Source organism: Camelina sativa, chromosome 20, assembly GCF_000633955.1.
Source record: "Camelina sativa cultivar DH55 chromosome 20, Cs, whole genome shotgun sequence".
Taxonomy (NCBI): Eukaryota; Viridiplantae; Streptophyta; class Magnoliopsida; order Brassicales; family Brassicaceae; genus Camelina; species Camelina sativa.
In genome coordinates, this window is record NC_025704.1 from 1,282,690 (window position 1) to 1,295,499 (window position 12,810).

Here is a 12,810-nt window from a genome sequence, read left to right on the forward strand (position 1 = left end):
AAAAAAAAACAACGACTGGGGTTTAATTAAGGACCCTCATCTCATATGAAACTGGTGAGAAAAAGGGTCGTCAAACAAAAAGTAGATGCAGTCAAAATGCAGTTCCTACAATAAATTGGGCATGCGTGTTTCTCTGTTTTGTCGTTTTCTATTTTATTTTTCTCACGAGTGTTTTTTTTTTCATTTGTTTGTATTTTTTTTTTTTTAACTCTTTACCTCTTTGAGATCGTCAACGCTTTTGTCCTTTGGAGGAAAAAAAGAATAGTTTTCACAGAAATGTGAAAAATGAAAACAACTATTCGATGCTATTATTGAAATAAGCGCTCGTTTAGGAGGATTTTTGAACTTTTCTACTTCTGTAATATATATGGACATCAAGTAACTCACCCAAAATTTGAATAAGAGACCATTTTTGAGTTTAAATTTTTTATAAATGACTTAAGAGAGTAAAGAAGCTTGTGTGCAGAGAGAAATAATGTTCCTTAAATATCAATTATTTTGAGTGATGATTTAGCAAAACAAATATTCATCTTAAATTATGTTTTAAATGTAAATATCTTATTTGTTTTTCTTATTAAATTTATAAAAATATATATATTTCTTTGTAAGTGTGTATATTACTATATAAATAAGTTTATTGTGGTATTAGATATTATGAAATTGCTCTTAGCACATGTTCATTAAGTATAAAGAACATCTAATTAACATGAAACATATTACGTACTGTATTAAGAAAGATCAATATTTACAGTCAAGGGGACCAATTCGATTAAAGAAATATTATTATTTTTGTTTCCCTTTGTAAAATAACATTGAGGTTCCCCCTACGAATTTTAAAACTATTTTTTTTATTTTGTTGGTGTGCTCTTAAATCACCCATTCTTATTACATTGAGGTTTTGCCTACTGAATTTAAAATTATTTTCTATTTTGTTGTTGTATCACACATTACAAAACAAAAAAATATTAATACTCCCTCCGTTTCAAAATATAGGATGTTTTGGAGAAATTGTTTGTTTCATAATATAGGATGCTTTCAAATTTCAATGCAACTTTTAGATTAGTTTAGTATTTTATATTATGCAGTATTGTTTCTGATTGGTTGAAGTTATTAAAAGTAAAGACTTCTTAATATGCGTGTTTTGCTTAAAACATCCTATATTTTGAAACGGAGAGAGTACTATACAATTATTTTTGTTTCTTCCTCCTCCTACCTACAACTATTTACTCAGCCCCTTGCCTGCCTCGATCTTTTAAAACCATCCACATTTTTGNACACATATTGACTAGAGTATGAGAGATATGAGTTCCGCTCAAACCTGGATGAGAGCAGGGGAAGATCGAAAGCGACATCTTTTGTTAATGGGCTCAAGAACCTTAACGGGCCGAGGAGAAATGGGCCCAACGGCAGGAAACCTAGTTTCGCAGTCGAGGGCAGAGGAAAGTTTGCGCGGCGGCCGGGTTGAGCAGATGTCTGATTCAGGGGTTCGAACATCTCCGGTGAAGGGAGGAAAGATGATTGGGGATTCGAATCGGGGCTTAAAGCTTTTGAAAGGGACCCTAGGAGCTTCAAATCTCCGGTACAGGAAGACGATACCAGGAAGAGGAAGCCATCGTGTGCCGTCGACGTTTCCACCAGGCAGGGCACATCTGATGGACGAGGATCTGTTCCTGCCATCGAGATTACCTGTTTTAGTTGCTCCTCTTGGTGGATCAGAAAACCAGATCTGACAGAAGAAGGGTCTTCAAAAGGCATCTCCGAGAAAGAGTTTGGAAGCGGTAAAGAGTTGGAAGACTCCGACCAGCAACTGTCCTCTTTGGATTGTAGATCGGCTAGATGCATGTCGGTGGGGAGGGTCAGGGGGAGGTAAACGGGGGGAAAAAGATAATAAAAGACGAAAAAGAAAACTAGATTGCAAGAGCGAGAACAAGGAATAGAGACGTCGGTTATGTCCTGACGCCGGCAAAGTTTTTTTTTACCGGCGTCGAAGGAGGAAAGTTGCGGTGAAGGTCCCTCGATTATCGTGTCTGGGAGAAAAAGATCTTTTTGTCTGATTGGGTGGTTGTGGTAAGTAACTTTGAACACAAAATTTACATTGATGAAGCAAAAACAAATAAATTAACAACAAAAAAAACGACTGGTTTAATTAATAATTTAATACTAGTAGACAGTATATGAAACTGGTGAGAAAAAGGGTCGTCAAACAAAAAGTAGATGCAGTCAAAATGCAGTTCCTACAATAAATTGGGCATGCGTGTTTCTCTGTTTTGTCGTTTTCTATTTTATTTTTCTCACGAGTGTTTTTTTTTTCATTTGTTTGTATTTTTTTTTTTTTAACTCTTTACCTCTTTGAGATCGTCAACGCTTTTGTCCTTTGGAGGAAAAAATAAGAATAGTTTTCACAGAAATGTGAAAAATGAAAACAACTATTCGATGCTATTATTGAAATAAGCGCTCGTTTAGGAGGATTTTTGAACTTTTCTACTTCTGTAATATATATGGACATCAAGTAACTCACCCAAAATTTGAATAAGAGACCATTTTTGAGTTTAAATTTTTTATAAATGACTTAAGAGAGTAAAGAAGCTTGTGTGCAGAGAGAAATAATGTTCCTTAAATATCAATTATTTTGAGTGATGATTTAGCAAAACAAATATTCATCTTAAATTATGTTTTAAATGTAAATATCTTATTTGTTTTTCTTATTAAATTTATAAAAATATATATATTTCTTTGTAAGTGTGTATATTACTATATAAATAAGTTTATTGTGGTATTAGATATTATGAAATTGCTCTTAGCACATGTTCATTAAGTATAAAGAACATCTAATTAACATGAAACATATTACGTACTGTATTAAGAAAGATCAATATTTACAGTCAAGGGGACCAATTCGATTAAAGAAATATTATTATTTTTGTTTCCCTTTGTAAAATAACATTGAGGTTCCCCCTACGAATTTTAAAACTATTTTTTTTATTTTGTTGGTGTGCTCTTAAATCACCCATTCTTATTACATTGAGGTTTTGCCTACTGAATTTAAAATTATTTTCTATTTTGTTGTTGTATCACACATTACAAAACAAAAAAATATTAATACTCCCTCCGTTTCAAAATATAGGATGTTTTGGAGAAATTGTTTGTTTCATAATATAGGATGCTTTCAAATTTCAATGCAACTTTTAGATTAGTTTAGTATTTTATATTATGCAGTATTGTTTCTGATTGGTTGAAGTTATTAAAAGTAAAGACTTCTTAATATGCGTGTTTTGCTTAAAACATCCTATATTTTGAAACGGAGAGAGTACTATACAATTATTTTTGTTTCTTCCTCCTCCTACCTACAACTATTTACTCAGCCCCTTGCCTGCCTCGATCTTTTAAAACCATCCACATTTTTGAATCACCACCATCAGCATCTCCCTCTCTCTCTTCTCCTTCTCTCTATCTGAGTCCAGAAACTTTCACTTTAATTACAAAATTTAAAACTTTTGAATAAACTCACGAGAAAGTTCTGTGTTCTTTATTTTGGTGTTCTTGCTCTGTTTCTTGATACAATGGCGTCTCAGAGACATTTAAAAGATCTTCTTGAAGAAGATCAAGAGCCGTTTCAGCTTCAGAGTTACATCTCAGACCGACGTTGCCAAATCAATCCTCCTGTAACGCATTTACAGGTCAAGAAACGCAGACCTATCTCTCAAAACGCTGGTGGACTTCCCTCGCGTTTCTGTCGCAACGCTTGTTTCTTCTCTCTACGTGAATCTCCCGACCCGAAGAAGTCTCCACTCTTCGAACTCAAGTCGCCGAACCGTACCCAACACGCGATCTTCGTCAACATACCTGCGAGAACCGCGTCGATACTACTAGAAGCTGCGGTAAGGATACAGAAACAGAGCTCGGAAGGGTCTAAAACAAGAACGCGAAACGCAGGAAACGCGTTCGGGATATTTGGTTCTGTTTTAAAGAAGCTAACGCACAGAAAGAAACGCGAAATCAATAACGGTAAAGACGGTGGACGCGTTTCTTCGTCGGTGAAGGATATGTTGAGATGGGAATCTCCGGTTGTTCGTAAAATAGTCACAAGAAAATCCAAACGCAAAGAAGATGAAAACGTTTCGTCAAAAACGCATAAAACCGCGTCTGAAACGCAGTTCTCGTGGAGGTCAAGTAGTAGTGGCGTTTGGTCAGAGAGTGTTGCAAACGGTGAGAGATCTTGGGACGTTGATTTCGAAACGTCGGTTAGCTCAAGCAGCAGATCCAACGGTTCAGATGAGTTTGCGATGATGATGAACGGTCAGGATTTGACAGAAGATAAACGTTATTGTGAAAGCCCGTTTCATTTTGTTCTCCAAACAATGCCTTCAAACAGTGGTTTCAGAACGCCAAATTTCACATCACCTGCGGCTTCTCCACGCCACGATTGTCTTGAGGTTTGTCTCTTTCTAACAATTAATTATTTAATAATGATTACATTTTTTTTTTGGTAGAGTTTTATTTAACAATGATTACATTATTATTCGTTAGTTAGAAATGGAAAAAAAAATGTCTAAAGAAATAATTGATGAACATAATAATAACTGGATGGGTTTTAGTAAGATTTGAAAATACAAACTAATATTTCCAAAAATGGTAATTAATGACATTTTTAGTTTGTTTGAATTAGCTGCAAAGTAAAGAAAGTTCAAAAGTAAATGACAAAAATACCCCGCAACTCATTGTTTGGTAGTTTTCGAAGATGCAAAAACAGTTGAAGACAAATGTAAATTTCGTCTTTTCGAAAATTAACTCAGCCTTTTGTGTTGTTGAAAACAAAGTTGATCTCTTGTCTCTGACATGCAAATCTCTCTTTCTTGTCTTTGTGTTTTTTTTTTGGTTTTTGTCTATCAAAAAAATTATTAAGCAATAGAGTCCAAAGTCTTTGTATTGTGTGTTTTCCATCAATCAAAAACAATCAGTAGTATTAAGCATATAATCTTGAAAGTTATCTAAAGTACTTAATTTTGTATTAAACAGATGAAAAAAGAGAGTTATGAAGTAGAGAAGCTAAAGAAACTAGAAATGGAGGAAGAAGAGGAAGATAAAGAACAGTGCAGCCCAGTATCAGTTTTGGACCCTCCATTTCAGGACGATGACGAAGACATTCACATGGATGACAATAACATCCCTTCCAGCTTCAGATCTGTACAAAGTACGTTTTCGAACCACTCTTTTGTCTCAAATTTTAGAGCTTCTCATTTAATTTTCCCACCTTACCAAACTATTGGTTGATTTCTCCTTAAATGGTTATATAAAACTCTTCTTGTACGATTTTATGATTTCGAGAAAAAAAAGAACAGTAACGTGTTCGTGCACCAATAGTGTTTGTTATTATTGAATTGTCTGATTGTCTCAGTGACGTTTACATCACAGTGTTTTGCTAAAGTGTCTCACTGACAATGTTTGGGTTTTAAAATCTTGTGACTAGTTCTATTAGATTTGGGAAACTTCACATTTTTTGTGTGTATACTGTATAGTTCCTTTTTTGTTATATTGGTATATTTCCTATTCTCATATTTTGTAATTTATTTGTAGGTTAAGTTAGGGTTTTGTATGAATGAACTAATGTTTATTTTTTTGGATCTGGATTTTACAGAAGCAAAGCATCTGCTACTACAGAAGCTTTGTAGATTCGAGCAACTGGCGGGTTTGGATCCCATGGAACTCGAGAAAAGAATGTCAGAGCAAGAGACCGAGGAGGACGAGGAGGAGGAGGAAGAAGATATGAAAAGTCTTTATTACCATTGTGAGATTATAACTCAGAGAGTTCTAAAAACTTACTTTGAAGACATGAGTGAAGTTCCCGAAGGCATAGAAGCATTGATCTCGGACCTCGCAGCAGAGGAATTACAAAACGACAATGTTTTGCTTGACGATGAAGCTGTAGCCAAAAGGGTATGCGAGAGATTGAGATCTTGGAGAGACGTGGAGTCAAACACGATAGATATGATGGTCGAACATGATTTCAGAACAGAGAGTTTAGGGTTATGGAGATCAAAGAACGACGCAGAAGTTGCAGAGACGGTTTTGGATATCGAGTTTGAGATTTTCGAGGATTTGGTTGAAGAATTATCACAAGACATTGGCGGCGGAGATCGATGATTCGGTATTAGATTCTGTCGCAAGTAATGACAAACTAACCTGCGTTGTTTAGATGGATCATGGATGGTGGGGGGGGGGTGTATGTAAAAGTTTTGTTTGATGAGAGAGTATTTAGATTTTGTGTAATTTCTTATGCGTTACTGAGAAATTCATAGGATCAGTGAAGTTCTCTAAACTCTCTGAGTCGGGTTCTCTGATTCAGTGTAGTTGTAGTTGACAATTAGATAAAATTTGGATACAAAACGATTTTATTTCAACATTAATTGTTTACTTTTTAACTTTTTAAGTTTTTTAACCTAATGGTAAAGTGGGTGCAAAGCAAATCCGTTATGGGCCAAAACAATGCACTTGTCTGTTTAACCTATAAGGCCCAAGAGCTTACGTTCTATGGTATTTTCCTCTCTTATATATATATACCCAAGAAGCTCAACGAAATGTATATGTATGTGTATAACTAGGATTTGGCTCAATCATATACCAGAAAAAAAAAAAGAAGAAGACCATTTATTGAGTGAGCCAATATAACCAATGATATTAGTATTATTACATCTATGACAGGAATTTCAGATCGATGTCGAAAGTAATAAGTGTGGTCCAATGTTGTCAGATTAAAAAAACTCCAACTAATTTGTCAAGCATGGAGAGATCTTTTCACTAGATGAACAAAATTTTATTATCATTTTACAAAAGATTAATAAAACTTTGATAGAAAATTACAATATGAGAGAACATGAATTGATTTAGTATATATTTTACATGTTTCTTTATGATTCATGATTCGCACTAATTCGGTGATATATATTTTGACTGGATCCAGGCATTAGAGAGAAGACGTCTTTATTACTCTTTTGTAAAAAAAAATTAAATATAATTAATTAGTCAAAAGGTGTCTTTAATCAACTATAGTTCTCTATGTTTAAAATACTACATAATCTTTATGAAAAAGACATCTCCACTATTATTTTCCTCTTTCGTCGTTGACACCTCGGTTAACATTTCCCTTTTTCCTGAATAAAAAGTTCATACGAATCGAGTTCACTCCGAGCTTCCACTTCAAAGACAAAAAAAAAAGCATAATTCTTTTCTAAATTTTTTTGTCTTGCAATGAACTTTTTTTTTCTTTTAATTTATAAATAAATAATTTTGCATTAAGTTGCCAACTTATTACGAACGAAAAAAAAAGAGAGTCACGATTAATATTAGCTAGGTACTTATTTAGACTTGAGAACACACAGACACAAAAAAAAAACGGTCATGTAGCATAGGTTTATGGTAGTAGTGCTCAAGCGTTGCTATGTGGTTGTAATTATAAGTTAACTAACAAATAATTGGATAATTATATGATAATTAGTGATGAAGATATTTGGTTTATTAATAATTTAATAATATAAGAGATTACCCGTGAATATGGGTCACAGTCAATCATTCTCTAACGGCCCCCCCGCCACAACAGCACAAATCAAAATATATTTCATCTCTAATAATTAATCGACCAACCTTTGAATTGATTCCATAAGCTAGCTTATTCCCACGATATATATATAATATGATCAGTCGTTTAATTTTTAGTTTGTCAAATTACTACTATATGAGCTATGACGTGGAAAGAACAATTGAATCAACATCTCCCCAAAACTCAACCAAGTTAAATTCTTTCACAAAATTTGATTTTACTATATCAGTCTCAGACAGAAACCTAGCTTCTTCCATTCTTTCACATCATCCAAACGACTCTTTGCTTGCAATCTAGTTTGTTTTTTGGTTACTTTCTTGTAAAGGGAAGCCATATATAGGGAACCACTTCATCTCTTTGTGTTACTTATTTTACTACAAGTCTTTGTCGTTTGTGTTATACCACTATGATATTTGGTGACAAAAAAAAATGGTAAAGTTCAGACATCAATCAAAATCGGGATATCAATTATCATCTATACATTTTGAATTCTCGATTTGATTTATCGAACAAATATTCATATACAAAATTATTTTTAAATAACTATGCTTTAAAAGAATTAGATAGTGTATGTTCTATTAACAAATCTTGAGAAGATCTATAAAAGGAAAACAAAATTCAAAAAGGCAATGAAAAAGAAGGGTATGCTTTAATTTGCACAAATATTATTACATACTGTTAAACTAAAGTTCAAAAAAATTAGATAGCTTTCTCCTTTTTTATATTATTTCAACGTTTTACCTTTTGAAATCGGCACTACCCCTTTCAACCAGACTCACTTATCTAGTCATATAGAACTTCTTTACCTAATTCTCAAGGTCGATGTTAATGGCAGACCCTATTTGATCTTATTGTTTATACATAATTAAAAAAAAAAAAAAAAATTATTTGATGACAAAATTTCAAGTACTCAAGATTACAAGTTAAATCTAATGGATATACGATGGATGGTACGAATTTCACAATTACATTTTATAGGTAAACCATTTTCGAATATATAAGTGGGTTTTGGACTTGTGTGAGTTCCGTTTACTTATACTGTATCTGTTTATTATTCTAATCAATTTATTCCCATTATAACCACAAATACAAAAAAAAAACTTATTCTCATACAATCCAGTTGTCAATATCTTCGTTTCACATTATGCAATACTGGACGTCTCTTTAGTCTTTACCTATAATTTTAACAGCTATATCATAATCATCTTAATCTATTTGATAAAAAGACAAACTTTACTCTGAAAACACACGTATGATATGTGAGTAAGTACCACGGAAATTAAATGAAACGATTGGACCTTAAAATCAGGATATCCAAGTACAATACAAATTCCTACAAAACAAATCGTAAATTAGATACTTTAGTGCTGCCAAACTCAATCCAATGTTATTCATTTCAAAGTTTTACCAATTTAGGAAGTACGTGAAATCAACTAAGAATTACATATTACCTAACATAAAATATAATATTATTTATACTGGTTGGAAAGACCTTAACATTTTGGAGATTATATACTCAATGAGTGTGAAAGTATATATATATCATTCAACTTGTGATACCAAATTGTGTATATAATCTAATACTTTCAGGGTTCCCAAATGCATGCATCCGTCGTTTCAAACCTTCCATCAACATGGGCCTTCGCACTATAAAACCTTTCTTTTTACCTTTCCTCCTTGATTTTATTTTCATGAAAATAATTCTGATCTGAAAAGCCAAAACTAAATATTAAGGAAAAAAGCCAAAAAAATATCAAAAACCAGCTGGTTGGTGTGACCCCACATTCTTATCGACATCCATCAATGTACCCCTCTTATCAAACATCGATTATAAGCCTACAATTTGTATGTATCTTTCCAAAAATTGTAGTATTCCATTCATTTATACGCTTATGCAACACATGATTAAGATTTAAGTTGTAATGTGTTATAATTGAAATAACACTTTACAATGACATATAAATTATGAAAAATGTCAAGTATCCGTGATGTTAAATGCCTCTGTAGAGTGTTATTTCGATTTTTAAAATAATTAACGCTTATACAAAATAGTTATAAATTAAAACGCTTTATAAAAAGAATAACGACATATATATAAGTTAATATTTGGCGAAGGGTTGTCATAATCACGCCATGATTTACGACGTGTGAATCGAAAGAAGTAAGAGATTAGGCCATTCGATTGCTGCAGTCTGCAACACCTAATATGCGTATTTTATCGTGTAATTGACTCCAACGCACACATATACTGAGGTTAGTTTGAAAATAATAAAAAGATATTTATAATTTTCCGAATTTTTGATAAGTAAAACCTATCGGAATGTAACAAGAAAATTGGTCTTCTAGTTTACGCAACAGCTTTTCGTTGCAGCCATCACTTCATGTAACTCAATTTTATTTTATTTTCTTACATTCATCATACAACTCAATATTAGCTATCCCTTAATATAGTTTTTTTTTAAATGATATTTCGATTCTTAAAAAAAAAAAAAAATCTTACCCCTTCGTATATTCTACTAGCAACCAATCTTAAATAAATATAGAAACTGTTAGAGAGCAGTAATGGTGGAAATTAAAAAACACTGTGTCTGTACATATGAACACACGTATATAGATATGTGTACATTGCATGGATCGAACGTCTACCTACGTGAAAAGCAAGTCATCAGGTCTGACCACTCTGAGTTTCAGACACTCTCATTAATATTTTTCCTCTTTAATTATATATTTTCAATGTTTTTTTAAAAAGATTTTAAGAATTACTTTTCTTTTAATTCTTTGGTTTTCTTTGTCGGGATTAAGACAAAAGACTGAGTGAGCAAGACTGAGATTCTTCTGTTCAGCATGTTTCCCTTATTAAGGACTCTCTTCTTCTCTTACAGTTACTATACACTGTCCATGATTTCATCACTCTCTACGTACTCTGCTTTTACTTCCATATTTTTTTTTGGTATTTCTGTAATATTAAGAATTGATTGCGCATCTCTCTTTCCACACCAGTTAACACCTCGTTATATATATCTTTAGGCAGTTGGAAAATAAAATGTGACTGTACATATATATTGCTTTTGTTTGTCCTTTCAAAGAAATTATTACATCTTCACTTTAGGAGTATATCTTTTAAAATAAATCGGAATGATCATTACGTGTTTGTCGGCATCTAGCTACCTCATGTCAAATATTAATTAAGTAACATTAGCGACTGATTGTTTGGAAATAAAACCTCTCTATATTCATGATATTTTGCACCGTGGTCCACAACTTTTGTGAGAAGAATGTCTTTCAGTTTTAAAATTTTAAAGTTTTAAACGATATGATTGCTGAGGAATATAATATATTGATTCATACACAACTATGGAAAGATAGATATTGTTAACAAATTAAAGAGATAGATCTTCAATGATAGAACAAAAATATATTATAAAAAAACAGATCATGGTTGAGGCAACTTTCCCTTTTTTCAATAAAAACCAAAGGTTGCTTTAAAGAAAATCATGACATTTTCATATAAAGAAAGAACCATAGAATATGATAAAATCCCGATGGCTAATGTTGTAATCTGAGAAATAACTACTCAGTATACTAAGTGAAATTAAGTTGACGGTACGTAACTCATATATCGGATAGGGATTAATTAATAGAAACTCTTGTTCCATAATTTTTTAAGCTAAAAATTGTACCCTCATAGAAATAAGAAATTCTAACATTTTATTTGTAATAAAGTACGATTTAAAAATCAATGTAGGAATACTATGGTAGTGTACGAATGAATAAAGGCCCTACCGCATACTGTTATTATTGTAATCTAATTTGAAAAATTATGGCATGCATGTGTCCATAACATCGACCCATCTTAGTAGAGTTCAGATTTAGTCTCACTTTCGCGCAAAAGCATGCTACTTCCTCTCTAGACGATGTGGAAATTATAGGCCACTTCTTGAGCTATCAATATATATATATATATATAGGTCAATGCGGTGTAAATATACCAATTTTAAGTATATTTTTAGGGTTCGAAAGCATTCATATTAACTATTTCATTTTAGTTGTTATAATACATAAAAAAAAATAAAAAAAAAATTGTCAATCGATTTTGAGGATATCTGATTTTGTTTTAAAAAACCAATATATTTGTATATAAATTCTTTTAATATAATTAATTTTAACTTCAGTTTTATATTGACGTAAATTTTAAATCGTTTAAAAAGTGATTTTACCAAAAATAAATAAATACATCACTTATTTAAATGATGTAAATTTATTTTTTATATCAATTCTAAAAAAATGATACAATCTTACAAAAAGTAAATCAGTTTTAACTAAATGATGTTAAATTAGATAATTATAACATCACTTATAATTAATTGATGTTATGTCATATATATTTGCTTCACTTGTAAATAAACAATTTAAAAATAAATCATTTACTTGTGTGATGCAATTTATATGATACAATACATCTAATATTTTGTAGTGCATTCTCATTGTTTCTACAGAGACAGAATGGATACATCATCTGCTTTCGATTTTGTGAAGGGGAAAAGAGGATCATTCAAACCCATGTGTGATTATGAGAAAGTGAAGTTCGTTCAAGTCAGATTATACTCGCGTATCAAACTTATATTATGAATGACGCAATGCAGTTTGTAGGTAACTGGATTTTCTTACGAATTCAAAAATAAATTATACTATTTGAATTATGATAAGAAAAAAAATTCCAAAGTTTCATAATCTATACAACAGCAATTAGTTTTTTTTTTTTTTGTTAAAGAACAATAACTAGTTTCGTGTTAGCCCTTTTTCGAAGAAAATTAAAGAACAATATAATAACTAGTTTCGTGTTAGCCAAATGTGAATTATTATTTCAATCATTTAGCACATAACAAAAAATATGTTTACCACACTTAAAAACTTAATTAAGAATGTTTGAAAATATATCTACATTACTGTGTCAGTGTCACAATTTTAACTTCAGTTCGGTTTAAATGTAATATATATATCATTAACTATGTTGTGTGTTGTTGGAAAATAAAATTTGCGTACGTAGAAATATATTTCAAGATAGCAATCTTCTCTTTCGGTGTGCTTTGTTTGTATACTATTGTTCAATTGTGAGAAACTTTTGCAGTATCAAAATAACTATAGATATGAATGATTTCTAATTCTTCAAATTAGATTCCTTAAAATCAAGAAAAAAAAAAAAAAAAAAAAAAAAA

The 12,810-nt window shown here is 31.7% G+C and overlaps 1 protein-coding gene across 1 annotated transcript; it reads left to right on the forward strand.

The window, feature by feature from the left end:
* LOC104768550 lies at positions 3,371-6,421 on the forward strand. The gene is made up of 3 exons (XM_010492555.2): positions 3,371-4,433; positions 5,017-5,191; positions 5,636-6,421. Exons 1-3 carry the CDS (start codon positions 3,561-3,563, stop codon positions 6,139-6,141), a joined length of 1,554 nt encoding a protein of 517 aa, XP_010490857.1. The 5' UTR covers positions 3,371-3,560; the 3' UTR covers positions 6,142-6,421.

What these genes read in the sequence shown, in the direction of transcription:
- LOC104768550 (XM_010492555.2), top strand. Translation starts at nt 3,561, where the DNA reads ATGGCGTCTCAGAGACATTTAAAAGATCTTCTTGAAGAAGATCAAGAG. An exon ending in CACGCCACGATTGTCTTGAG is followed by an intron (nt 4,434 to 5,016) that starts GTTTGTCTCTTT and finishes TGTATTAAACAG; the next exon opens with ATGAAAAAAGAGAGTTATGA. An exon ending in CAGCTTCAGATCTGTACAAA is followed by an intron (nt 5,192 to 5,635) that starts GTACGTTTTCGA and finishes TGGATTTTACAG; the next exon opens with AAGCAAAGCATCTGCTACTA.